General features: G+C 41.3%; 1 protein-coding gene across 2 annotated transcripts; it reads left to right on the forward strand.

The window, feature by feature from the left end:
• The first annotated feature begins 1,922 nt into the window (after positions 1–1,922).
• G3BP1 (G3BP stress granule assembly factor 1) lies at positions 1,923–26,413 on the forward strand. 2 transcript variants are annotated; one of them, XM_075509486.1, is made up of 12 exons: positions 1,923–2,067; positions 15,273–15,386; positions 16,637–16,718; positions 17,080–17,253; positions 18,114–18,204; positions 18,703–18,796; positions 19,185–19,389; positions 20,154–20,255; positions 20,881–20,992; positions 21,415–21,540; positions 21,628–21,758; positions 24,182–26,413. In XM_075509486.1, the coding sequence occupies exons 2-12, from the start codon at positions 15,292–15,294 to the stop codon at positions 24,386–24,388; spliced, it is 1,419 nt and encodes a 472-aa protein (XP_075365601.1). In that variant the 5' UTR covers positions 1,923–2,067; positions 15,273–15,291; the 3' UTR covers positions 24,389–26,413. The 2 variants fall into 2 exon arrangements, with proteins under 2 accessions (XP_075365601.1, XP_075365602.1); XM_075509487.1 differs by having other exon boundaries at positions 21,649–21,758.
• Positions 26,414–27,828: the final 1,415 nt, after the last annotated feature.

Consider the following 27,828-nt stretch of genomic DNA (forward strand, 5'->3'; position numbering starts at 1 on the left):
GCTGAGAAGAGCTGGCAGAGCTGCGTGGGGGGTGATATTTCCTGACCACGTGCTGGGCTTCAGTATCTTTCTAAGTAGCCTAACCTGTAGCAGGAAGAATAACCGAGGTGTTTCTAGTTATTTGCTACCGCACCACTGGAGCTGCACCCTGGGATGTCGGCTGGCCTTGGCTAACCCTTCCCCTCGCGCTGAGCTGCACTGAACAGGCTGAGCCCCTGCCTGGAAGACTGAGCTGAAGATGATGTGAATGCCTTTCCTAGCGAGCTTCTGTTGCACAGGAGGAGTGCGGCCACTCGTTTTAGCGCGCATAGAACCCTGTTGTTGCACTGACCTTTTTATAAAAGAGGAATTACCTGTCTAGCCATTGCTCTGGGGAGAGTTGCCTGGGGTCCCCCTGGCAGAGTTCATTTTGGATGGCTGTTGTGCTGGGTCACATGTTAAATTTTGCAAAAGTCTGCGCTACTGATTTATGAACTGGCAGATTGCAATGTGGCTTAGTTTATAAATAGCTGGGGTGTGTGGGGGGAAGGATATTAATGCTGAGCATGGCCCCATGCCAGTCCACTGACTGTATCTCTAGCTGCAAAGCATAGCAGGGAGGGTTTTAGGCAGTGTTCTGGGATATGGCAACAGGGAGGAAGTCACTTTTATAGGGTGAAATATATCTCTGACTGCTTCATGTCATACATTTGGGATGGGATGTGACACAAACAAATGGAAAGCTGGAGAGCTGGCTGGCTCAGGCCGACTGTCTGCTTCCTCTCCCTCCTGCTCTCCTCAGGCTCCCGCGACCAGCATCTGCTGGTGAGGAAGGATCTGTGAACTCCAAGCTTTCTCCTCCTTTGCAGGACTACTTGGGCCTTGCAAGGTGGGTTAGAAAATTTCCCTGCTTGGCTTGTCTTTCCTCTGGGGCAGGTGATCCATCTGTCTGCTTTGCTCAGAAGTTGTGAAGGAAAAGCAGCTGCATGAGTCTCCCAGCTCTGCCTGGGGTCTCCCGCAGACGGGCAGGGGAAGCCAGCCATGTTTCTCTGCCCTGGAGATGGTGACCACCACCTTCTGCCTTGCGTGAGTGGCTGGGCCTGTTTCTGGTGGAGGTGGCCTCAGCTACAGCCCTGCACTGTAGCGTGAAAAGCTCCTCTAATCCACTCCCACTGGTGGTTTCTCTCAGGTGAGTGGGTCAGTTGTACCAGGCCTGCGAGCACCCTGGCCTCAGGCCGGGTGAGCACTTGCGGTGCAGACAAGGCTGTGGCAGCCGGAGGACGCGCAGCCACCAAGGGGGGAGGCCACGGCCTGTTCGCCGTTACGGGTCTGCGGCCCTTCCTCGTGGGGGGCCGGGGATTGGGTGCCCCCGTGCTGGGGGAGGCAGCAGCAGGGCCTCGGCGCACAGCACCACAGCCCGCCAGCCCTCGCCGCTGCCGCCATGTTGGGCGCCGTCCCCTTCGCTCCAGCAGGGGGAGGTACTGGGCGCGGAACGCCGCCCCTCGTGCGGGCTGCCTGTCGCTTTAAGAACGCCGGAGGTGGCCTGTCCGTCAGGGCCCGCCGCGCTCTCCCATTGGCCGCCGCGCTCTGTGTCGCACAGAGGGGGCCGCCCCGATCTATAACGGGGTTTACCAGCACCTTCTCAAGGGCGCTGCTGTGCGGCTCAACCATACTACGGCGTCAGCCCTGCCCCGCCCGTCGCGCCTGGTAGCGCGGGTAGCGTCGTCCTATTGGCTAAAGGGGAAATCTATCAGGTCTCGTCCCACCCAGACAGGGGGAGCGCCACCGCCCATTGGTTCTGCTAGGTGTCGGTCACTCTTACGGCCCCGCGGAGCCAGGCCGCATGGTTGGTAGACTGAGCTGCCTTTCAGCTATCGGCCCGCCTCTTTTCCCGCTGTAGGCCAACTAGCATCCGAGTGAAGGCGACCGCCGTTCTCTGATTGGCTGAGCCGCCTCCCGTTGGGGTAGGCTGCGCGCCGGATATATCTAGCCGGCGGCAGAGCACGCCGTTGCGTGAGGTGCTTCTCGTCCGCCGGGCAGGCCTGTGGTGAAGCGACGCCTCCCGCTCCCGTCCCGCTCCGCCCGCAGGTGAGGGGGAGGGCCCGCGGCCGCAGGGGGAGCAGGCAGGAGCCACCGGCGGGGTCATGTCCTCCCGGGGACGGCTGCGGGCCGCACGCACCTGGCCTGGCATGAGGCGCTACCCTACCCCCCCCCCCCCCCCGCCCCGGTAGGCCGCGGCCTTTTGGGGGAGGGGGGGCTGCCGGTGCGCCCCCGCGCTCCCGGCGCCGAGGCGGCTCCCGCTGTTTCGGTCTCGTGTGCGAGGCCCGCCCGGTCTTGGCGGCGCTTTGTGGCGAGCGCCCTCCCGTCCGAGCCCGTGGACGGGCCTTCGCAGCCCCCTGTGGGGCTCTGGAGCGGGGCCCTCAGGCGGGAGGAACCTTTTGGTCCCGCGGCGCCCTCAGAGACTTCCGAGGCGGGAGCGGGGTACAATGGTGCGCTGCTCGGCGAGCAGTTACTTAGAAGGGAGCGTTATTTGCGGGGGGAGGTGAGGGGGATCGGCTGTTCACGGGCTTTCATTGTGTGAGTCGAGTTGTGGAGCGGCGAGCTTTGTCTCGGCTTTACAGACTCTGGTGTTTTTTTCTTTCTTTTTTTTTTTTTTTTTCCCAGGGGGATGGGGGTTAGGTATCAGACGATCCAAAGGCTGGCAACGTAGCTCAGATAGCTTCTTTCAGTAGTGAGTTGTAGCTGTAGATTGGGCGAGTAATACCGGGTGCTTACCTTGTGAGGTCGTCCGTACCGGTATTTCGCATCGTAGGTGTCTCCCTCGCTCTAACTTTATAGATGAAGGGAGTCATAATTCGAGCAGAAGGAGAGCATGTCTTTACCCTGACTTACCGCATGACCTTGGCTGGATCCGAGATTAAGCCAAGATTTAAATGTGAAGTAGTGCTTGTATGAAGGCTTTCTGGCCTCTTGTAAGGCCCTAGATATACTGGCTGTAGGAAAGCCAGAGAAAAGGCTTCCGTACATTTTTCAGGTACATTTTAGTCTTGATCTGGATGATCTAATGTGTCATTAATTCTTAACGGGCTTACCTGGTGACCTTTTATGTTAAAGGTTGCAAGCATATAGTAAGTATTCTTTACAAAGAAAATGGTATTTTTTGTTTCTACAATTGGTTGAAAGCAGCATTTGCAGCAAGCCGCCATGTTTCCAGTGTATGCTATTTTTGTCTAGCCTGTGCTCTCACAGCCAGGAGTGACAGCTTTAGGAAATGTGGACACTGCTATGAAGCTCTGAAAGCTAATGCTTCCAGGTGCCATAAATCAAATGTGGTGTGTGTGTGTTGGGTTGTTTTTAGCTAACAAGACTTTTTAGATTTGTGTCATAAAGAGAAGGGAGTGCAGAAGTTGACAGACAAAAACTGCATTTCAAACCTTTTCTGAAATCTTCCTTTTGACCAAATTTTCACTTTTCTTATTCCCTCTCTGTAAAGAATAAGCCTAATGATTTTTGCTAAAAAGGTAGTTCTGTGATACTTCCGTGATACTGGTGGTAGGATGTTCACATCCTGTGAACTGAACTCACCTTTTCCTGGGGTGTTTCAGTCACCATACTTAATGTTGTGAAGTTGTGAGTCTGGCTTAAAAAAAAAAAAAAAGCTTAGTGAATGGAACATATAGCTAAATTGAAGGCTAGCTGTAAGTATTTATGTGCTTAAGATCTTATATCCTAATAGTCACAGAGCGTCTTTATGATTAAGATCTTCCAACTTTTTTGATAGCAACACATGTTCCAGGGACTAATTTGCCTGAAAGGCAGTGTTAAAACATGCTAGAAAGTGTAATTGTACAAAATCTGTTCGAAAAAGAACCAAATCAACATTAGAACCTTTGCAAATGTGTATCATAATTTAAAGTCTAAATCTCCTTTTAAAATCGTCTTTTAAAAAGAATTTTGTATACATCAGATGCTAAATAGTGGTCTCCACTTGATTTCTGTGCATTAGGCACCTACTTTTTTTTTTTTTTTGCTATGTTGCATTCTTTTAAGTGTGAACTCCTTAAGTTGAAGGCTAGAAAACATAAAGTTAGGGTAGAAGACCTGGTGGACAAGACTTCCTTTGTGTATGTGGGTCAGGTGTAAACATCAGGATATTCTGTAGGGATTCTTTGCATTTTCAGTTTGTTTGATGCTCAATCCATACAATGACAAACCATACAAGAAGACTTGTACTGTGATTATAAGATGACTGCTCTACTGTTCATTTTGCTGCTGGCACAACAGCATCAATAGAGTTCAACACAACTGATGATACTTTAAGTTTGAACATCTTAATTTTAAACATGAAATCTTTATGCACCTGATGAAACAGCAAGCTCTTTGTTCGTTCAGAAAGCTAGTGTTTTCTTTTTTGCCTTGCAAATTGTAAGGTGAACATATACAGAGGAATACCTTTTAATGAAAGTAAAATGAAGCAAAGATGTTGTTACTGTGAGTACATATTGATATTTCTGTTCACAACAGTAGTACCTGTGGAGAGAGCACTCATAAGGTTAGCATAAATGGCCTGTTTGATGAGTTGGAAAACATTTGAATTGATTATTCTGGTTTTTAATATTAGAACCTGGGCCTGTTTGTCTGACTAAGTAATGTGGCAAATGAAGAATCAAAGAGGAAATCACAGTAGAGCAGACCTCTAGCAGGGTGCTGCTGGTTGTTAGCTGGCTGTAGTCTGCTGTGCTTGAAACAAAACAAAAGTGATAGTTTTGTCTAGAAGACTAGATACTTTTTTACAGGTGCCTATATAAAATCTCCAGAGTTAAAGTAATTATTGACTTCTTGCTGAAACTGCTAATAAGCTTGATAATCTTCAGCTACCTCATTGAGTAACTAAAAAAAAAAAAAAAGAAAAAATTTAAGAGTCTGATCTTCAGCTACTCTAAAAGAATCCCTAAAACTTTGCAGGCAGTGAATATTACACTGGTCTGAGGTCCTAGTTTTGCTATATAAAGTCTGGACCTCTTCCAGAAAGACATAGCTGGTGGAGTACTGCTTTCAGAGCTAGAAGATTGTGAGCTATCAGTTATGTAGCAATAATCTGTAATGAACCCAATTCCTTGCTGAAGCGAATGTGAAATACTGCATTCTAAAATGCTGGTGGCCATCTTCCATTTTCTTCTGTGTTGCCCAGTACTGTTTTCTCGTTTCACTGATGACTGCTATTAGGCTGACTTTCTGTTTTGTTTTTAAGTGTCTAACAATGCCATGATGGATCAATCTTAAGTGCTAGGATCCAGTTTATATGTGAAGGTTAAGAGTGTTCTGTGGCTAAAATGGGTAGAGTTGTCTCTCTTTACAGGTATCTGCTGCTTGGCATGCAGAAGACATTTTGCTACATCTTTATCCTGGTGATTTTAATCCAAGTGGGAGTGAGCTTGAATTTCACTGTAATGTCTGTGTAGCTAGGTGTTCTAATCTGCCTCTTCTGACTGCTTATGAATAACTTTCGCTTTTTACTTTAAGAAGCTGCAGTGGAGCCAAATGGAAAAATTGCAGACTTAAGAAGAAGGCTGGACCTGCTGCCAACTTCATCGAGTTGTTGGAGCAGCTCTTGGATGTCAAAATAAAACCTGTTCTAATGGCAAAATCATAGGGTCTAAGTAGCTACTTTATCATGAAGCAGTCTGGAGAGCAGTATAGGCATACATCTGACTGTTGTTTTTCATTAAAAAAATGAGTAAACAAACCATTCAGACTAGCACTATCCTACCACCCTTTAAGATGAAATTTGCGTGGTTAAAATGTAATTTTACAGAAAAAAGGTTGGAATAGGTCCAGTTAGAAATGAGAAAGTCCTTCACCCCGGTGTAGGAGAGAGCCTGTTTAGGAGAATCTGATTTAGGATTATTAAAAAAAAAAGTGTAGGAATATTTCTGTGAATTCTCAAGGCTTTGAGTTTTGAGAGAACTCAGATTTTCAAGAGGAGTTCATTTTGGACTTCTGTCAAATCACAAGGGCCGTTTTTTCCTCTAATGCTAGGTGCAACATAGCTATCTTTTTGTGATGGTATGAAGTGTTGCTAGTTAGGCTCAGGGCAGATCATCTTGGCCTAATGTTACAGCAGGTCCCTCTACGCAACCTTGCTTAACTTTTTTCAGTGGCAAGATTATTTCCAGCTTTTCTCTATCAAACTGAAGCAGATAGGAGCAGCTCCCAGAACTGTTCTAGCATAAAAAGGAGAGGGGATGAGGCATGTTCCATTCATTTTTTTTTTTTAGCTGTTTACCTAACATACCTGGTTACAGCTTCGCAGCAATTGAGAACTGTACTTCTGGAAATGCACAGAGGAATTCAAATGAATTAGTGCATGTACAGACTATTGTGACTGTCTTGGGGGCAGCTGTTGTTGGAGGATGATCAAATTGTCTATATGTGCTTTAAAAATAAAAATATTGACTGACCTCTATGGCGAGACCTATTGCAGGTGAAGTTGTCTCATGAAAAATCCCCAAATTGTGATTGAGCTTCAGGTCGTACTTCTGAGACTCTGTGCAAGTCTGGTTTTAATGGCGGAGTCCTGGCACAGGAGGAATTTAGCAATGTAGCTATCGAGCCAGGGCTCTCTTCTTGCCTTTTGGCATGTAGAAGTACCAGAGATTAAGATGTCTAATTTGGTGCTTTGGTATATATTTTTTTGTTTTAGGCAATAAAGCTTGGGCAATAGGAACTTAAAATTTGTGTGTTTAGTTCTAGAGCTTCCACCTTGCCTACTCTGTAGGTCCTTTGTGTAATGAGTAGGACACTTCTGGTGACTTGTTGAGATATGCAAAGCCATATTGAGATATCTGAGAACAGAAGACAAACATTACTTCTCCTGTCACAAATCTATAGTGTATGTTATTGAAACAAAAGTAATAAACTGCATGTGAAACTTGGTTTGCTGATCTGTCTGTAACATAAGAAATAACTTGGATATTTATCTTCTAAGTTTGAGTATTTTTCTCCTGTGACACAGTAGAGCGGAACTTTTCAAAAAGTAATGCTAAATGCCTTAGCTGCAGTCTAAAGGGGAACTCCGCATATTTGGCTACTGAAAGGTGACCCTTGCTGGGTCATGGGCATAGGGCAGCTGTTACAAATATTAACTTACAATAAAACCTGTTTCTTGCTGCTAATTCTAAGCAAGGACTCAAATGCTTATGCTGCTTCTGCAGAAATGCTATGCTCCCTCTCTTTGTCTTGCTAGTTTTTGTGTTGCTGAATAGAAGTGATGATTCTGTGATACCAAGTAGAAAATTGGAAGCCAGTTGAGACAGCTTTAAAAAGGAAGAAAGAAAAAAAACCCAACACCACCCCCCCCCCCCCCCCCCCAAAAAAAAAAAAAACCAGCTGAAACCCACACCAAAATAGGCCTGGCACTCAGGGAAGGCAAAGTGTTTTGAGGGGAGAATCCAAGAAAAAACAACTTGGTGAGAAACTCTTGTGATATTACTTACCTTTAATACCAAATTTTTAAGATTCTTTTTTTCTTCCCTTTTAAACAGGACCTGATTTGCTGTTTGTCTTTGGACAGTAGGTGGACCTTTATGCTCCTAACTGGAGCAATAGGATCTAGTACCTTTTTCCTTCCCCAGGTGAACATTTCTTACCATACAGGTATAGATGCTGGTCTCGACTAGCATAACTTATGCTTTAGGTAGTCTTCTTTGTATTTTGTTTCTCTGCTTTTAAGCTAATGCTCTAGAAATTATATTTCTCTGAAATGGTTGCTGTTAATTTTGGATTCTGAATAATAGCAGTAGAAATCTTCAGTTCGTCTCTCTTGCTTGGCAGAGCTGAACAAAACAAGCAGCTCTGAATTTTGTCTACAAACTGGCAGACTCCATCATATCCATCAACTTGTGGATCACACTTAGGTTTGTTAGCAAAAACACAGGCTGACTTCTAGAATGACAGCTCTTCTGTAGCAATTCATGGTTTGTTTATTTGTATTCTTATAGTGTTTAAAGGGTTGTGCATTGCTGCTGAGTAAGGCTTCCCATCTGCCACTGGCAAGCAGAGGGGTTTTTTAGTACTAGCATGGGCAGTGTTGAATGTAATTCTGAATTTTCTTTAATCTGGTAATGAAAATGTTTTTCTTGCACTTAAATTTGGCTTGTTTGCTTGGATACTTTGATTAGAAAATAGTTAAGCTTCTAATTTGATTTTTCTTATCCATATGTTGATATGTCTGGCTCTTCTATAGTGTCCCTCATCAGTATGTCTCAAAGAGCTTCAGAAAGAGGTTCAGGTATTGCTCTACCTTCCCACAGCATCAGGATAATTAAGCACAGAGAAAGCTGTTTGCCCAAGGATGCAGCATTCTGCTTGCTGTGTGATTATTTTTTTTTAAGGTGTTACAGAGATCCAGCTCCCTGTAACACCTCAAGCACTGCCTGTCTTCGTAGGTTGCATGGCTTTCATACAGTAGACACTAATCACTGTAGTGAATGGAGAAATGGCTATGTTAAGTTTGAGGATCCAGATCCATGTTTTATTAGGTGTTGGTTTTAAAGTTTATTAATAAAGGCTCCACTGTCTGCGTGATATATCTAGCACTTCACGCTGCTCTGATCTTGGTTGAGGAGTGCCTGCTTTTGGAATTTCCTAGTGAATATGTGTATCTTATGGACTATCATAATGTTTCCAGAAGATACTAGTGAGAGTTGAACGCTGGTAACCTCACAACTTGTTCCAATTTGATCTCCGAATATTTCATTATTCATTGGATAAGTTCTCATCACTCAGCTTTCAGGCTCTGGCTTCCAAGTGTTTTGCCTCCTGTGAAATAGTGCTACCTTTAAGACAACTTCTTTCAAACAGAATACTTTCCCTCCGAATCTGTCAAAATACAGAGAAGTTGAACTGGTTGCAGGCAGGCAACTGTCTGTAGTGGCTTCTGTATAAAATACAGGCTGTATTGCTGTGACACTGTTCCCTGTGACATTGTCTATTTCTGTGTCCAGTGGGAGGCAAGTAATGAGACCCATTTTTTAAAGGAGATCAGTGTATTGAGACTTTGGTTGCACACCTGTTTGATGTGCTTTTTCAACTCTTCATAATTTAAGCTTGGGGTCAACAACTGGGTTTTGTGTGTGTTTGTGGGTTGTTGTGGTTTTTTTTGTTCCCCTCAGCCAGCTACGGCTGTATTACACTGAGATGTGAGATACCCTTCTTATTTTATCTGGTATCTTGTAGTGTTTTTAATATGCATTTCCTTGAAAAAGTTTATATTACTCTTCTTACTTGAGAGCAAGCTGGTATAATGGTATAAATCCCCAGTTTGAGATGGGCACTGGTATTTGCCTAGTGATATGAGTTTAGCTTGTTTGTGTTTCATTGTTTGCTCTGTAATGTTTTGTATCGGTTCACACAGGTACCAGCTTCTCTTTTTTTGCTTAGTCAGCAGCACTAGCAGATGCTAGTCATGTAAAATTTATGGAGAGTTGGAATTAACTGGAATTGTTTTGCTTTTGTTGTTTAACTTTTAATCTATATCATGCCTGTTGGAGGCATATTAGCCAGTACAAAAAAAAAATGAAGAAAACTCCTATTTATTTTTTTTTTTTTCTTGTCCAAAGCAGCAGTATTAACTGCTTCTAGTGCTGGTTACTCCATATAGATAAATGGTTTGTGGCTTTGAACATGCTCACCTGTTGCTAAGCAACTTGGAGAAATCCCAAATGACACTTAATTATGCAATCCTATTAACTATTGACCAGACCTTTAATGCCCAGCAAAATTGCTGTTTGCCAGCTTTGTAATGTGATGGGCTTAGATATGGACACCTCTCTTCCATGTGAGCTTCTCTGGGTGTTTAAGTTTTCAAAAAGCCTTTTCATGTTAAGGAATTAATTGATCTCAAAATGAGGGAGTAGAGTTGTGTGAAAAGTTTGACATTCTGGTTTGGAGGGGAAAAAAATATCTTCATCTGGGTAACACAGCAATCATACCATCAGAATTGCTTTTGTATAGTTAGATGTAAAGTTGTAGAAATGAAAGGTCTGAATTACATTTCACAGAAGCTGATCAGGTTGTTGGAAACAGTGTAACAACTCTGTGAGAATATCTTAGTTGGTTAAACCTGTAATTAAAAGGATGGGGGAGCAACATGATGGTTTTGGTACTCTAAACTCTACCAATTTGTAGAGATGGGCAGGAATGTAGTATCAAATGAGTCGCCTTATAGCACATGAATAGCCAAAAGAGAAAGCGTGAACTGCTATGAGGTTGTTCCCTGTATCTACTGTGTAATATTCCAATCAAACAGAACTATGATGCATTATAGTAACTTTGGATTTTTTGGAGACTGTTTCTTGTATTGAAATGCAAGTCAAATATATGGAAATGAAGATAGCGTAGAACAAAGGCATAAGGATAATGTGAAAAACAAACTGTGGCCTGTTTAGAATGTGCTTCAATGTAAATTTTAACTTGTCTTTCTGTTAGCACTGACATTTTTCTTGACAGAAGGTGTTTGTAATTGCCACACACTTCAGGAAGTGCAGTTTGGGATTTTCTGACTTGCAGGTTTTATTTAAATGGAGTCTGGTCCTCTATCTTATTACATCAGGCTAAGTGGGTTCACACTCACTGGTTGTCCTGAGTGCCTGAACATTGTGTGATGTACGTTAGAGAGATTTTTGTTATGTGTAGGAGGTCTAGTAGAAACAAGATCCAGACTAAACTCCTTGTCTGATTAAAAAAAAAAAAAACTGAGTTGAGACAGCAATGATTAGTTCACTTTCACTGTGTAGCAATTTGGTGAGAAAATACTAACCAATGCTAGGTGTTAGGTGTTTGAGTCTATTATTTTTCTGAATACTAATATGCTAATAGGTTTTGTGGCCCTAAATATAAATTTACTAATACAGAATTTACATAAATGGCTCTAATTTACATAACTGTACTGTAGAAATTCAGTGCCTACCATTGATTTTCTGCCAAGTGGGAGCATTGTAACAGATGGCGGAATTTTCCACCAGCCAGGTGATAACCACTGTAAAGGAGGTATTTGTCTTCCCGTAAGTCTCTTGGCTTAAGGAAAGGGCTCAGTTATGTTGCAGAATTGTTCTAGTACATTTTTTGTAATTTGAATTACTCAATTTGTTCTACATATATGGAGTAATATGAATGCATGTTTATGAATGAATCTTAAATAATCTGATTTTCAGCTTTTCCTGTCAATTTTCACCCTTTCATCATTATCTCAATTGACATGAAAATGTGTGGATAAGCTTCTATCAGGAGTAACGTAGCGACAGTTCAAGAATTTGGTACTATTATGCTCTGTGCAGTAGAAATGCAGTATAAAATATTTGCAGTTATTCTTAGGTCAAGGAATAGTGAAGTAATGAATTGCTCATGAGTGGTAGGGAGCAAATATTCTCTCTGGAGATGCTTAGCTTCTATCATTCAGGTTGTGCTGGCTGGAGAACAAGAACAGATGGTGACTGGCAGTGTAGCAGCAGGTGCAGCAGGAGTAAAAACAGATTGTTGTCCTCTGATTAGGTCATGTAAAGGTTTTTCCCATTTCTTTTCAGATTGGCTTGATGAGAACTGGGCACTCTGCTATTCCTCTTTCCATGTTAAGAGTTAGTTCTGATAGATTTTTCACCCTTAGCAGTAGGGAAGTCCTTTGATTTTTAGCATGTAAATATGACAGATGTAATCAGCACCAGCCATTTTGCTTTCAGTATGTCTTCAGTACAGCATTGGGGCAGCTCAGAACAGCATTGAAGATGCTTCTCATTGCAGGGGGGTTGAACTAGATGACCTTTAAAGGTCCCTTCCAGCCCAAACTATTCTATGATGTGCTAGTGGGTTAATACAGGTGAGGACTCTTTCAGTGAAGAAGAGAAATCTGAAAGAGCTTTTGGTGCATGAGCTGTTGAGATTTGAGTGCTACAGGTAACAGTTTACCGTTGTATGAGTAGGTCAAGCTTTGTACATTCATATTCTAGAAGCAATTGAAACTAATTGTCAAAAGAGCCTGATTCAGTGCTTAACAGAATTGCCTAGAAAACCTGCCTATTGGCATCTATAGGAATAAGCTTGAATTCCAGGGGAAACTAGTCTTTACAAAGAAATGCAGCCCCTGCACCTTCCTCCCCATCCCCAAAAAGAAAAAAAGGAAAAGCTTGAAGAGGCAACATGTGTATGCTCTTTTATATAGAGCTCTTGTCATACTCAAACAGTGATTGTGGGGGATATGGTAGGACTGGTTTTGTAATTGTAAACTCAGAGCACAGAGGCAAGTTTTTTTTAACTGTTCTGGAGCAATTAAGTCTTGCGTTGTCAGTTAAGCCAACTGGATCTAAAAGTGAAGGTCTTGTCATCTTCTGCCATTTCTACTCCCACTGCTTTAGGGTTTTCCAGCCCCTTGAAATGATAGAGCTTCACAAGTGCTTGAGAGGAAACAAAGTTAAATGAGGAAATCAGCAGTGGTACCCACAATTTAGCCTTACTTTACCTGTGGTGTTTTTTCTTATCATCTGATACTATTTTGTGGGGATCTAATTTAACATGCACTAGAAGGCAGACAAGTTCATATCTTTGAGGTTTTTGTCACTTCAGACTGTGCTCGGTCTTGGACATCTGTATCTGTAATACATTCCGCTTACAATTCAAAGGCTTCTTCAAAACCACAGATACTGGGAACTTCCTGAAATGAAAGTGATCTGCAGAATCTGAGCACTTCCTGCAGGCCAGACCCAGCCATGGAGTATCACTTTCTGCATTGTTAGCTCTTGAAAATATCCTCAAACAACTGAAAGCTTCTGAATGTATTGAAAAGCCTTTTTCAGTTCTAAGTCATGTTTGGTCTTCTCCTTTCTGCACATTATCATGTAAGTAACATTACCTTGTATGGTGGTGATACACAGATTTCCTACTGAAAGAGTAGGTGCTCATGTGTATGCATTCTCTGGAGCCTGTCAGATATTTCTCCCCTGTATTTAAACTTACAAAAAGTGCATTTGAAAAATAGAATGGGTAGACTTTGCATTTATTTTATTTTTTAAACTTAGAAAGTGAAAAAAGTGTGTGTGGGTTGTGTTACAAGCAGAGCAAAACATATCAATGTGTGCAAAATATAGCAATTTTTGTTGTCATATTAATAGTGTTCTAGCTATATCTTCTGTTTTAAACTTTAAACTGCATACCTCCCAGGGTAGGAATTTGTGTACTGTATCTCTGATTAAGCTGGATGCAGTGCATGCTGACCATTGCTGGGAGTTTGGGTGTGATCACATCCTCAAATATATTATCTGTATGTTCTGCCACTATGGATAAACATTGCCTTGTGTCTTTTGACTACAGTATGTTGGGTGTTAGACCACAGTTTGATATATAAGGAATTTTCCAGGTTGATTTGGACTTAGCTTTATCGCAAATACCAGCTTCCATGTTGTCTTTTTTGTATGTTCTTCTCTTTGGGGCTTGAAGCTTCTGTATTGCATTCCTGGTACATCCAGCAGTGTGGCTGTAACTTCCTTTGCAGGCCTGTATATGGTGGGCGTTTGAAACTGTCACTGTAATAACACTAACCTGGTAGGTCACCTCTGTCTTTTGAAGCTATAGTCTGTTGTCAGTTTTTAGCATTTAAAGGATCACTACTCTGAAATTATACAAATGTAACAAAAGTGTCAAACAAGATCCTTGGATGAACTGGAACAAGGCTTAGTACAGTATATGGCAGTCTGTTTTTCTTCCCCCCTGCTTTGTTCATATGATAGTTGTGGGCAACTGTTTACCCAGGATACAGGATGTTGTTATGTCTAGTGACAAGAGAAAGCTTGTCCTAACATAACTGCCTAAGCATGAACTTTGCAGACTCCATCTGGATTAGTCTGTGCTAAAGGACTACTTAGTTTGACTTCCTTTTTTTAGTTGATGCTGCTGCTTCTTGGGAGCTACTTATAGTTGTGCATTCTTAAATAAAAACAGATAAGTAAATGATGACTCCTGAATTGCTTTTTAGAGGGCTCATGTTAGTAGTGTATTGGTTTTGATTTGCGTGACACACCTGAAGTATGTGCATATTGAATTTGCATACCATGTGTTTGGGAAAGTGTTGTGTAGGGGAAGGGATTGGAGGTCAATAATGGGGAGAAAGTTCTTTCAGCTGCTACCTGTGGTATTTCAGTGCTCTTTTGGATAACATCTGCTTGACTCACTGCAGGTAGCACTTTCACTGGCTCTTTACTGTCAGCACTACAGGGCCTGAATAGTTGCAAGAAAAGTAGCTATCGTATAGTCTGTGATACATCAATAGCAAAACTGTCCACTAAGCACTCATTCTGCTACCTGTTGGTATAATTGAGTACGAAGCAGAAAATCTACTTTTATTTCTGTATTAGGTAGCAAGAATATGCTCTGGTATCGGTGTTTTTCCCTACCAGTTTGAACCTATTTTGTATGAGTTTGAACAGTGTGTATGAGTATTTGAAAGGAAGGAAACACAGGAATGTCCTTTGGTCTTGACTAACCTGGACTGAAGATAGACATATTGCGTAATCTACCTGCAAAGCCTTTCTTTTTGTAACTTACAGATCCATGGAAATTAGGTAGAAGGTACCTAGGTCGATTTGTCCCTGGGCCTACGTATGGGTGGTACTGTTCATTTGACTGGTCTTCTGGATTTGAGTGAGAGGTGACTTGCTGAGTTTGGTGGAAGCAAGGGAAGAGCAGCATGCATTTGTTTGTAGCGTAGTTATTTTAATATAATCTGATATTCCTCTACAGCACTTGTTACACACAAGCAAGGAGTGCTGTGCGGGTGATAAAAATAGATTGAACTTGTTCTCATCTTTTATAAAAGCCCTTAATACAGTAGCACAGGCTTTGCCTTAGAACATCTGACTTTTAATTCTGATTGTGAAGTCAAGTGAGGTAAGTAGAACTTGGATTGACTGTAAATGACTTAACCACTTAGCAAATCCTCTTGAAGAACCATACTTGCTTGCCACTTGCTTTTTACTGAGGGTATGTAGGATGATTAGATGCTGGCATGTTATGAGGTAATCTCCCTCACCCATGCAGCCTCTCCCACCGCTGGTTTGGTACCCAGCAGTCCTCTCCTCAGCACCAAAGACTGGTGGCTCTGAAAACATACCGGTTAAACTGCATACTGTGGTAAAACTGCTAATGGGTTTTGGTGCGTGCTTTCCACTGTGTTTGTGGCTTATGCTATCAGTATGTGAACAGCAATGTGACGTGCTCATGTTTTATGGAGCTTTTGATTTTCTTTGTAGTTTTCAGTTGACCAAAGAAATGGTGATGGAGAAGCCAAGTCCCCTGCTGGTCGGGCGGGAATTCGTGAGGCAGTACTATACTCTGCTGAACCAAGCACCTGACTATTTGCACAGGTAAAGCTCTGCTTCACTTCATGATCTGTTTTTCTGTGTGAATTTCTTAATTTGTATGTTAAAATTGGTGAATAAGCTTATTACCACATCTTAGCTTGCTAAATTTGGACATTTAAAAATCTGATTTACTACACCCAGAGTCTGTCTTGAGTTTGCTTTCAGTTTTGATCAGCTGGGTTAAAATATGGATAATAAAGATTACATGAATTCTTTAAATATCTGTGTTCTGGTTGTTACTGAAATGCTGCTATACATGTATTCTAAGCAAAAAAGAAGAAAAAATGTAAATCAAAAGTGTGTTGCTTGCTATTTCTAGTTGTAATCAGTATAAATGAAAGTTGGATAAGTGTTATTTAGTTAAGCATTTTTGTAGTTTATGCCCCCGACTAGAAGAAAAACATTGAAAATAGTGTACGCCTGTGTATTGGTGTGTCTCAGTCATACCAGCAGCTCTTTCTTAAAGGAAAATCAGAGAAATTATGAATGTGCAGCAAACTACAATCTGTTATTTGAACAAATTGGTCCTGTTTGACTTGACAGGTATCCTGCATTGCTAGAACTAACCTCATTTTTGAAGATATGCTTTGTTTTGCTGTGCTTTGAGTAGCTAGGCAAACAATTTCTGAAACCTTCCTTCTTCCAATCTCAGGAACACTTATTCGGAGTGTTTTTGCACTTAGATGGACAGCTGAACTCCTCCATTTGGGTCAGAGGAAAGTTTACAATGTGCCATGGAATTCAGTTCTAGACTTTTTATCTGCTGACAGAATGCAGTCCCATGATGTTTATGATGTTTTAGCTTGTAATCCCTCAGTTATAAAATGGAAGATTTAGCTTTACTGTAGATGAACAAAAAAGTACCATTACTCCTTGTTCAAGCTTTAAACTAGAACCTGAGGGGAAGCCTTCAGCATTCTGGGTGTTCGGAATACTATGTTGCTTTAAGGGCCTTGTACAGAAAGGGGAGAATGGGATTGGATCATCTAGCTCCTGTGATACTTTGGTTTTGGCTGTTAGTGCTTGGATATCTAACACACTGGAACGCTACAGCTTACGCAGGAGAACTTTGCATTTTCCCCTTCGATCTCCCCCCCCCCCCCCAGTTGCTAACAGGATTATAAAATTGTATGGCTGTATTCCAATAAATCAGACAGAAAACTTGCTTGAGAGTGTATTATAGTGCACTCCAGTGTAGAGGCTCAATGTTCTTACATAGCAAAGCTTAGCGTTAAAATATTTCTTTCCAACAGGTTTTATGGAAAGAACTCTTCCTATGTCCATGGTGGCTTGGATTCCAATGGAAAACCAGCTGACGCAGTCTATGGGCAATCTGTAAGTAGTTAAAAAAAAAAAATCTTAACTGTTCTTTCCTTCTTTTTTGCCACCTTTGCAGTTGAGAAGAGACACATATCCAGCTGTGATTCATCCCCCTTTGTCTAAGTGCTTTCTGTAAAAAATGGGGAGAGAAAACTGTGTACCTGTAAACAGCAATAGTTAGGCAAGATATGCTTCCTGTATTAAAGATCATAATGTAAAATTGCTTCCAAAGCAAACTTAAAGGATGCTGCCAGGTGTGCTCTCTCTAGAGTTAGGGAATTTATTCTGAAACAGTGTTTTATGTTTTTGCTTTCTTTGAAAGCTAACTTAGTAGAAGTGTCTTCTGCAGTGTAACCTATATACCGTTCTTTTATAGGATATCCACAAGAAGGTGCTGTCATTAAACTTCAAGGATTGCCACACAAAGATTCGTCATGTGGATGCCCATGCTACTCTCAATGATGGTGTTGTAGTCCAGGTGATGGGAGAGCTCTCCAATAACATGCAGCCCGTGCGCAGATTCATGCAAACATTTGTACTTGCACCTGAGGTATGTGGTATCGAGTGCTAGTGTTATTATAGAGCTTCTAATATCATGTCAGGATTAATGAGGCCTGTTTGGTTCAGTGTTGGAATCTAAAGGGTTAGACTGGGAAGGTAGTTTGCCACAAAATTCAGCAGTAATATTCTGCAGATTCCTTAAGAAATTAAGGAAATACACTACTTCTGTATGGTCGTACATTTATCTTGTATATCAGAATTACAGTTATAAATATCCTAACTTTTGGCTACTTGGTATGTGCAACGCATATTTTTTCTTAGGCGTTTTAAAGTTATCTTATCTTTCATTTGCCCTCCTAGCAACTGGTCCTCTTACTGAAAAGAACTAGTAAAAAGAGGAAAATGCTTCCTGTTGTTTGAAGATGTAGGTTCCAGACTTTCTTGTTGTATAAAGTGCTGACTTAGCATTCGAGGTGGCTTTTTAAATAGGCACCTTTTTTGAACAAAACAGTTCACATAATTGAAAATGATAGTGAAAAAAGGAGTATTGCAAGGTCACTTTATTTTTCAGTTTGAATTAGAGCTGAGAATTGATACTTTTGACTGCAGAAAGTTCTTGCTCCTACTCTTTTCAGTGTTGTGAGCTATTGGAATTAAAAGCACTAATACAATTTTTGCACGCTTGACTTGCTAGTATGATGCATCTCCCCCCCCCCCCCCCCCCCCCCAAAAAAAAAAAAACCCAAAAACCAAACAACCCCACACATTTTGTTGAAGGAGGCAAGTTTGGATTAATCTCATGTGGGAAGGTTTATTTGCTCAATTTGTTACTGCTTTCTCGTTATCTCAGTTTTTACATTACTGCAATTGATGTAATTAAATCAGTTCCTCCCTTTGATTTGCTTCTAGGGTTCTGTTGCAAACAAGTTTTATGTCCACAACGATATCTTCCGCTACCAAGATGAGGTTTTTGGTGACTCCGACACCGAGCCTCCAGAGGGTAAGTAGCAGGAATTTTTTGATGGATCTACTGGTATCTGTTTCTGGTCTATATCAACACTCCATTCCCAGACCAGAGGAATTCTTGCTGGAGAAGGCAGATCAGCATTAAGCTTCATGTTCTAGGTTTTTTCCTTGCTGTAGTTTCCTTGCACTCTAGCAAGGAGTTGTGACATGGAGATGATTGTTATTTTTCTGACATACTCTCTTTCTATTAAAAGAACTGTAAGACTTATTTTAGCAGTCACAGTCAGATTTATAGGCTATAAATCTGCTTCTCTGAAGTATTTTGAACATGTTGTTTGACCTCGGTCAAAACTGAGTAACCGAAGTGACAGCAGAAATATTAGGAAATGTCTGTTCCATCTTACATCTTGATGGTGCTTCCCATGTGCTCTTCAGCAGAGACTTCACCTGCATGTTGTGGAAGATGCCCTGTGTTGGAACAGGGTACTAAAGATGTGTGTGGTGTATTTTTTCCTTTTCTAACTTAATTTAGAATCAGAGGAGGAAGGGGAGGAACCTGAAGAAAGACAGCAGACACCTGAGGCTGTTCCTGATGATACTGGTGCTTATTACGAGCAGGCTGTCAGGTAATAATATCTTACTAGATGAAGTCAGACATTGGGTAATACAGACTGCCTGTAGAAGAGGTCAAATGAATTTATTGCTACTCATGATTTTCCTCTTTGACGGTCAAAAGATTCCTGTTTATTGGGCAGCTGAAACCAAAGTGCTGTTAGGCTGAACACAGAGACTCTGGATTTTCAGTAGATGTAATGCTTTTGCTGCTCTATAGTGTAACAATGCAAAACTTGGATCCCTGTGCGAAGTGGCCTTATTTAGACAGATTAGCCTTGTTCCTCTTGAATGCAATGTGCCTGACTTCTGTATTGGATAAGTAGCATTCCTTACCACTCAGTAATAAAATCAAATACAATACTATCTCTTTTTCTTGCTTTTTGTGGTGCTGTCTAACAGCAATGACATTGAGGAACACCTGGAAGAGACAGCTGCAGAGGCAGAGCCTGAGCCAGAGCCAGAACCTGAACAGGAACCTGAACCAGAGGTGCAGGAAGAAAAATCTGAGCCAGTATTAGAGGAGTCGGCTCCAGAAGAGAGTGTGGAAAAGAGTCCTTCTCCAGCTCCTGCTGATCCAGCTCCTGCAGTGCAAGAGGACTCCAGGGTAATAACAGTGGATGGCTCTCTTCTATGATGTGGTGGCTTCATCAGTATGTTTGACTCTTTTACAGAGCATGATGCACTCTCCGGCAAGAGGGAGGAAAAATATCTGGAATTAGAAGTGATTAAATGCTTTATAATTTCGGCTCCCTGCCCAAATTACTCATGACCAGTTGCCTCCTTCCCATTAGTTCCTATACAATACCAGATAGTTGAAATTCTAGCTAGTAACTAGTTGGTTAAAATGCCAGGAGCTAATGTAATATTTGGTAGGTGTGGGAACTGTGGCAGCAGTGAGAAGCTCAGATTCTTTGTCTGTAAACAGAGCTTCTGAAATTTTGAACACACTGCAGCTAACATGCTGAATCAAGAAAATGGGTGAAATGTGACTTTATTTCTACCTGGGGATTTTTGTCACTCTTCAGCGTTAAGGGAGGCAAAAGTGGACAAATAGGTATGCAGGAAACCGATACCTTGGTTAACCTTGATGTGATACTTGGTCTTAGGCCACTGCTGTGTCCTATTTCAACTCTATGTAGAATTTAGAAATAGGGTGGAAGTGTGACATCATTGCCATTACACTAAGTCTTTTGAATTGAAATGATTTGAAGGAAGCTGTGGGGAAACTGCTAGTGGCTGGACTCAGAATTTCAAGTACAGTTTAAGACTTGTTACTGTTATCCTGTGTCTGTTAGCTGTACTATGAGGAATATGTTACAGAAGGAGATAAAAGCATCTGGAGTTGAGTTAGTCTTTTTTTTTTTTAAGACGTTTTCCTGGGCATCGGTAACCAGTAAGAACCTCCCTCCCAGTGGAGCTGTTCCAGTATCAGGAATACCACCTCACGTTGTGAAAGTACCGGTCTCGCAGGTAGGAATGTAGGAATCCAGCACCTAGAGAAGTTTAAGTGCTAAACTGACAGTGAACAGAGGTGGGGAAAAACATGGTGAAATGTACTTGCTTATGATCGGAATTCTCAGACTCCAAAGACTTTCAAATTCAATGTTTCATGATAGACTTTATAAAAATGTTATTCCTTGGGTTGAAAAGGAGTTTTTCCTCATGGAGGAAAACCAGAGAATGTTCAAGTGAGTGCTGGATGTATCTGCCATCTAAAATGATTGCACCCTCTTAACAAAAGAGGCAACTCTAACTTTTTTCTCCTGCCTATTCATGAATGAGGTTTTGTCATGAATGAGTTTATGTAATACAGTCTAGCTGTGTAACTGCCACTGCGCTTTGCGCAGACACTTTATTGTATACAACTGAATGGGGTGACTTTGAAATTCTAACTTAGTCAAGTGACATGTTTGCTTTTAGCATATAACCCAACATTGAGCTAACATGCATTTTAGTCACAGGTGGAAAGAACTATGATTTTTTTTCCTATATTTTTCAAGTTATTTTATCAATAACTTGATAGTGAGCTCTTAAAAGCTGAACCCTACTGTTATGTCTGATTCTTTCCTATTAACTCTTTTCTGAATTTATATAGCCCCGCCCTGAGGCAAAGCCTGAATCTCAGACACCACCTCAGAGACCTCAGAGGGATCAGCGAGTGAGGGAGCAACGAACAAGCATCCCACCACAGAGGGGTCCTAGACCAAGTAAGAGAAGCTACAAAGAGTAGACTTGTTTTCTGCTATTTGATGGTTTTGAGGAAGCAATACATTGATTAAACTTTTAAAGTCTCATTAATTTTGTCAGTAAGTGAATGATTTCTACTTTTGTGGATATGGTTATTTTTTATTATCTTGGTCTGAATGTCTGGCAAGCATTAGAGCTGGATTTCACTAGCATTCTGTGAAAGTATCTAGGTTTCAACTGAAGTGTTTGGCTTCAGTTAGATGATAAAAATCAAACAGTTACAAACTTGCTCGTGTAGAATGCTTGCCTTTTTTATATATGAATGGATAAATAGAGTGTGAATTCAGATTCTTTTACAAGGTGCTAATTCTGACCATAGCTTGTTTTTTTGTTTGTTGTGGGGACTGGCTTCTCTTAAACAAGTTTTACTTTTCTGTTCAAGTTCGTGAGGGTGAACAAGGCGATGTGGAAACTAGACGGATTGTGAGGTACCCAGACAGTCATCAGCTGTTTGTTGGGAACCTTCCCCATGATGTGGATAAAACTGAACTTAAAGACTTTTTCCAAAGTAAGTTAGTTGCTTTGCTGTACTCTCAGGGTTTGGGGGTTGCAGCCATAAGCGTGGTCAACAGAGCATTCTAATATATGACCCAAGAACTTGGCTTTTCTCTTGCAGGCTTTGGCAATGTTGTTGAACTCCGCATCAACAGTGGTGGAAAGCTCCCCAATTTTGGGTTTGTGGTGTTTGATGATCCTGAACCAGTTCAGAAGATCCTTAGCAGCAGGGTAATAAATAAACTTAGTCAGTGGTTTTTGGTCTGTTAATAACAGGCAGTGTTTTTCAGATTACTCTAACAAGAAAAGATTCTACTTGGTCCCTTTCTCGGTCCCATTGCCCTTTCTTAAGCATCTTAAAGTAGGTGGGATGTCTTTCCCTCCTATTACCAAGACTTGTGCAGCATTTGTACAGATTGAATCTCTTGTCATTGAAGTAGCTTGTAACAACTTAGATGAACATGAATTTATTCATTATAGAGCCTTTTTCCAATGGAAAGTTGCTGAGCTCGACACAGCAGGTAAAAAGCTTTCAGGAAGGCAAGGTAGAGAGAGTCTGACCCTATGGACAAGTAGAATCTTATTTGTCAAAGAGGTTGAAAAGAGGTATACTAGTGTGCAGTTTGAAAAGAATTTCTGCTAACAAAGGCAGGAGGTACCTGCTCAGCTTGACTAATGCAAAATGTGTACCCCATGACTGTACAGTGTGATGGAAAGCAATGAATCTGGATGCACCATAACAGCTGTGCAGTGTGCTTGCTTACCTAGCTAGCTTCTCACCAGACAGGGACATCCTTTCTTCTTTTCTTCTTTACTTCCTTACTGTACAGCAGTATTGCCAGCATATTTCTGTTCTTGAAAGGTAGCTTGTGTGTAGATTTTTAAGCCTTGAGATTTGGTCTGAGTTTGGGATATTTCATGTGGTTAGACACCTTTAGATATGGGATGCCAGCAGCATTTGTGGCAATGCTTGATGAGTTAGTACATATGAAGCCTGGCAGCCCTAGAAGCTCTCTCGCAGGGAGCTGGTGATTGAAGATCAGAATGCTGATAGAGAGTTGCTTCCTTAAGTGCTTTCCTACTATTGTGAGTGGAGCAGTTCCAATGTGGTCTAGGGTAAAGTCTAAAACAGGTGATTTGAAAACAGTGCTAAAAGTAGGTTGAGCACATCTGGTTGACTTTGGCCTGAATTGGTGTGGGAACAAGTAGTACAGTGACAGTGGATCCTTAAGCTATTTCTTAGCTGCAAGCAATATGTGAACACCTTCAGTGGTGACTTAAACTTGCATGGTTGAGTTTTTGCTGAAACAAACTAGAAATGTTCACTCATGAGTTAGCTGCCTCTCCCACTGCAAGCAGAGAGCTGAGTTCCAGACTTCATGTCCAGGGAATGCCAAAGGCACCCTCAGCTGAGGGGTTTGTGGCCTTTGTTCAACTGTGCCGCTCTGTGTAACTGGAGCCACAGAAGAGAGTGGATGCTGGCTTCCAAGTTAGACTTTGTGTAATAAGCTTTCAAAGTTGGTGCACTCAGAGTATCTTTTCTGTTAGCTCATGTAAATGCTTAAATTTATAATGGATGGACATGGTTTTCTGAAGTAAGATTTTTTTGGTTTTAATATAGACTTAAGTCCTGTAAAAGCAGTTTAACACATCTATCCTGCTTGAAGCAGAACTAAATTCTGTTTGTAGTTGCATTGTCTTGCAAAGGCCCAGTGCTTTGAGCAAACATATATCCTGAAACAGCAGGATGTTTTTCAGGATAGGCTTTGCTATAAATGAATTTAAAAGGCTTTGGTAGACTGTTAGCCAGTGAAGCTAAACTTGATGTCTGCTGCCTGATGTGAAATGTGGGAGTTTACACTGGAGTTGTAAGGCTGTATGATGCTTTGATCTTTTTGTCCTGCACAGCTGATGGCTAGAGGAGGGCAATGTGCTTCATCCTTAGATCTGTTCTACTTCTGTAGTCAGTTTGGTAGAAGTGAATGGCTAGTTTTTCCATTTGATGAGAAAGCATTGTGCCTGTGCCAATGATGGATCATATTTTTCATTTTCTTGTTTGTTATGCAACTGCAGGAATAATTTGAAACAAGAGAGTCCTTACTCCTTTAGTTCTTGGATTCTTGTGGACTTCAGCTTTTTGTCTGCAATGAGTTTTGCAGGATGTTGCAGTTCTGCTCCTCTCTGTTCTTGCTTCAGTGAGGTTTCCCAATCAAGCAACCACTTGTCGCTGCAATTCTAAAAAAAATTGAGCTTGACCTAAGTGAAAGACTTCACTGGCCTGTATAGCAAGGTGGCAGAGAGGATCTGGCATTCTTCATGCCATAAGAAAAATCAACTGGAACTCTGCATGGTGGCAGACAGAATTGCCACATATTAATAAAAGTAGGTTACTGTTAATAGTTCAATTCCTTTTCTAGAAGGTGTCAGATTGCTTTTTCAAGTGTCACTCTTTCACATCTTTTTATATCTTCTCCAGTAAAGCACAAGACTGGATGCATAGTTTGACTATCGCCATTTTCTAGTAACCTGTCATAAAACACTTTAATTTCCTTTCATGGAGAGGAGGATATGAGACAAGGTTGCAGAAATCTGGTTGACGTTGAAGAGTTACTGGTGAGTCATTAATGAAAGTACCTTTTCTGCTTTTGTTGCAGCCCATCATGTTCAGGGGAGAGGTGCGCCTGAATGTGGAGGAGAAGAAGACACGAGCTGCCAGGGAGGGTGACCGCAGAGATAACAGACCACGTGGACCTGGAGGCACTCGTGGGGGGCTGGGAGGTGGGATTCGAGGGCCTCCACGTGGAGGAATGTCCCAGAAGCCAGGATTTGGAGCTGGAAGGGGGATCGGGCAACGCCAGTGAATGCATCACGGATGTTGACATGGTGGCGCAAACCCTTTTTCCTGCAGATTTGTGAATTTCAGCCTTGAGTATCTTGGAATGTGGCCCTAGCCCGTTATAGACTGCTACGTTTGATACTATTTTGGCCCCTTTTTGTTTGTGTTATGGTTTTGTGATTATTTTTTTTTCTAGTCCTTGTCCCAGATTCCAGCTTTGTGGAACAACGTTTTAGGAAAAGTGGATTTTAAAAAGAAAAGAACTGAATTTTCTTGTTCACCTCAAACTTACGGACTGGATTTTTTTTGGTACCAGTGGTCTTTCCTAAAGGAATGTTGCTTTATTTTTTCTTTTTTTTTCTCCCCCTTTTCTACTGAATTTGGGTGCATTTCAGTCAGTGGAATAATATTTCACATGCATGCATTCAAGAGCCTGTAGGAAAACATAGTACTTGACAAGTATTTCAAGGGCAGAAAAACAAAACTATTCATTTATCCTTTGAGGGTCATACGAACATCCTCTGGTCCGGAGATATTGCCACTTGAAAAATTGACATTCACCTTTCTCTTTGTGGCGCTGTAAAAGTGGAATAATGGGTATCCGTAGAATCTTTCTTTTTTGATACATGATCACGGAAAGGAATTCAAACTACTGTTTTACCACTTCAAAATTTTGGATTGTGGGATAGGTTTTAAATGTCTAGAACTTGACTCTTAAAACACTTTTCCTGAACTTGTGAAATTTTTTATTGAAATAGGGAGTTTTTTTCATGTTTAGTTTGTATTTGTATAAAAAAAGCAAAATTGTTGTGCCTTCTATTTATCTCTCATTCCAGTCTTGGCAAATTGTTTAAAAAAAAAAATAAAAATAAAAAAGGTCTAGATTTGCTTTATCAAGTCAAGAGTATGTTGGAGTTTTTCCAAGGGGAGGAGGTGCTTCCTTCAGTCACTAGGTTTATTAGGTAGAGATGGTTATAGCCAATGTTTTTAACACCTTCTGTTCATCAGTTTGGCTGCATTTAAATAACTGAAAACAAGTACTTTTTGTATGCAGAATTTAATAACTTTGATTTGAGGCTGGGCAGGCCCCATTACAAATGTTGCAAAAGTAGAACTGAAGCAGAAGTACTTCTATCACATCCTCTACTCTTCAAATTACTGTATGTGATAGAGTTATTTTTGCAGTTTAGGCGTTAATTTCATCCCCTGCTTCTGCCAGACCTGAAGTGGATGGATGGCATTTTTGTCAGAAGTACAGAAGGTGCCTGTCTGTCCTGGTATTTAGAAATGTTGAACGCTCTCCACTGCCTCTGGAAGAAGATGAAACTGAAGATAAAATACAAAACTGGGTAATTTCAATCAAGGAGACCTTGTAAGATTGTACTGCACAAAGCAGTATTACTTCTGTAATATGTGGTGGTAACCATCTGGATGAAAATGGCAGTTTTGAGTCCACACCAGACCTTCGGAGCTCTTGGTAATATGAAAGAGCTGCTTAGTAAGTTTGCTTCTATGTGTCAGGGTTCATTGTTTCTGTTTTCTTGATTTACTAACATAACTGCTGTGCATATGCAGTATGTATCTCTTGACATTTGCTTGCTTTAAAGCTAGAGTAAAACTGCCCTTTCCCAAAGGGCAGATAGGTATTACCTGTTCCAGAGGAGTAATTTTTACCTTTTACTTGCCAAACCTAGTGGTTGAACCTGGTTATACTAAATGTCAGAGTTTTGGTTTCTGTTTTATTTTAGCTTCATCTTCGCAGTTGTGTTATGCTATTTGTCCCTTCCCTCCTTATGAATGTTTCTCAGATTGAATTGCTTACAGTCTATTCCTGAAGACACAAATATCTTAGTGAATCGGAGGAGACCTAAGTGTGACAGCAATAGCTGTGGTATGCTTTCTCACAGCCAGCATACTGAAAATACATACTACTTCCTCTTGTGGTGGTAACTGGTATTTTTCTAAAAACTAAAAAAGTGTTCTGCATTTCTTGTATCGGGAATGACCACGAGGTGAAGGTGTGCAATGAAAGTCTTTCATTGAGCTCTGTCCTTGTTGTTTGTGACTTTTTTCCTTTTCATTTGTTGGGTTTCTGCTGGTTTTGATATTAAATCCAAAACTGCAGTAACAGGTTGCACTTCAGACTTATCAAAGTGCTATTAATAGAAGCTTTTATAGTTCTTAACCAAATCTGCAAATGTACCTGTAAGCGTGAAACACCATTTCTGTAGTGGGAGTTGGACAGTTCTGGCTTGAGAAAGAGCTGAGGAGCGTCAGTTGAAGAATTTAAAAGTCTATACAGTGAAGTGTATGCTTGTTTTCATATGAATCAAACTCTCAATATGTTAAATAATAAAAGACCCAGAAAATGATGTTCTTGTCCAAGATGACAGGCAAAATAAAACATTTACATAAATTTTTCTTGGAATGTCTTGTAAAGAAATACTTTTCAAAAGAAAGTTATGTTGACAGCATCTTGAACAAAATGTAGAGTGACTCTTAGTATTTGTGTTTTGGTTGTTCTGTGACTAGCTAATAACAAAGTGTACTGAAAAGACCTGCTGTAAAATGTTGTCCCATTGGCTTTTTTTGTCTAAACTTCCTAGTAGCCTCAAGCCCTTCTGGTTTCTGCTTTTGACTGTGCTGTTACAATCTCAGTATCTCTTGTGTAAGGTCTTCAATGCTTTGCATGCATTAATGGTGAAGATGACTATGAAGAAGTCATGATTTGATTTGCCTCAGCTGGCTGCAGTGAGCTAGAATAGCTACAAGGCGGCTAACCTCTAATAACCAAGGTAGTCTATCTCTTTCTGGGAAAAAAAATGGTAAAGGGGAGAGTGAAATGAATAGGATCTGTGTGTCTCCCTGTTAGCACCTCTGCTTTAAGACAATGAGGCGTTGTTTGCTGAAGTGCTCTTGATGTTCCAGTACCCTGCAGGGAGTAGGAAGTGGAGAAAAGTTGGTCAGATGTGTCATAGGCTGCCTTCGCACCCACATAGACACATGGCCGCATGGACAGTGTCAGGAACAACCTTAATGATCCTTATAACTTAATGGCCTGCCCTTCTGAGAGCATGGGGGTGTCATGTATGACTAGGTGTGATCTGGCCTCTTCTGACTGATCTTAATAGTGTAAGAGAAGTAGAAGTAAGACCGTTTCATTTACAGTAGTACACTTCATGCCACCTGAACCAGAACTGGAAGCTATCCTGCCTTTGCTGCATTTTCTTTGGTTAAGGGCATTGTGCCATTAACTAGGCTTAGTTATCCCCTTTTCTTGTGCAGGGAGAAACTCCTTCTGGAGTACTTTTAAGTATCAGCTGACTTGCACGGGGCTGTTGTGTAAAGTTGAACTGAAATTTTTGTGTGTTCAGGACTGCAGGTGTTTGTCCTGCATTTGAGGATTCAGGCAGGGATCACTTGCTTGCTCTGCAGAGCCCTCTTTACAGGTTCCTCTTCTTTTTA

Source organism: Mycteria americana, chromosome 8 (assembly GCF_035582795.1).
Source record: "Mycteria americana isolate JAX WOST 10 ecotype Jacksonville Zoo and Gardens chromosome 8, USCA_MyAme_1.0, whole genome shotgun sequence".
NCBI lineage: Eukaryota > Metazoa > Chordata > Aves > Ciconiiformes > Ciconiidae > Mycteria > Mycteria americana.

Excerpts from the sequence above, each read along its gene's own strand:
- G3BP1 (XM_075509486.1), top strand. The coding sequence starts at position 15,292 with ATGGTGATGGAGAAGCCAAGTCCCCTGCTGGTCGGGCGGGAATTCGTG. Across the intron at positions 20,993-21,414 it reads ACAGAGGGGTCCTAGACCAA|TTCGTGAGGGTGAACAAGGC; the intron begins GTAAGAGAAGCT and ends TTTCTGTTCAAG. Across the intron at positions 21,541-21,627 it reads ACTTAAAGACTTTTTCCAAA|AACTTGGCTTTTCTCTTGCA; the intron begins GTAAGTTAGTTG and ends ATATGACCCAAG.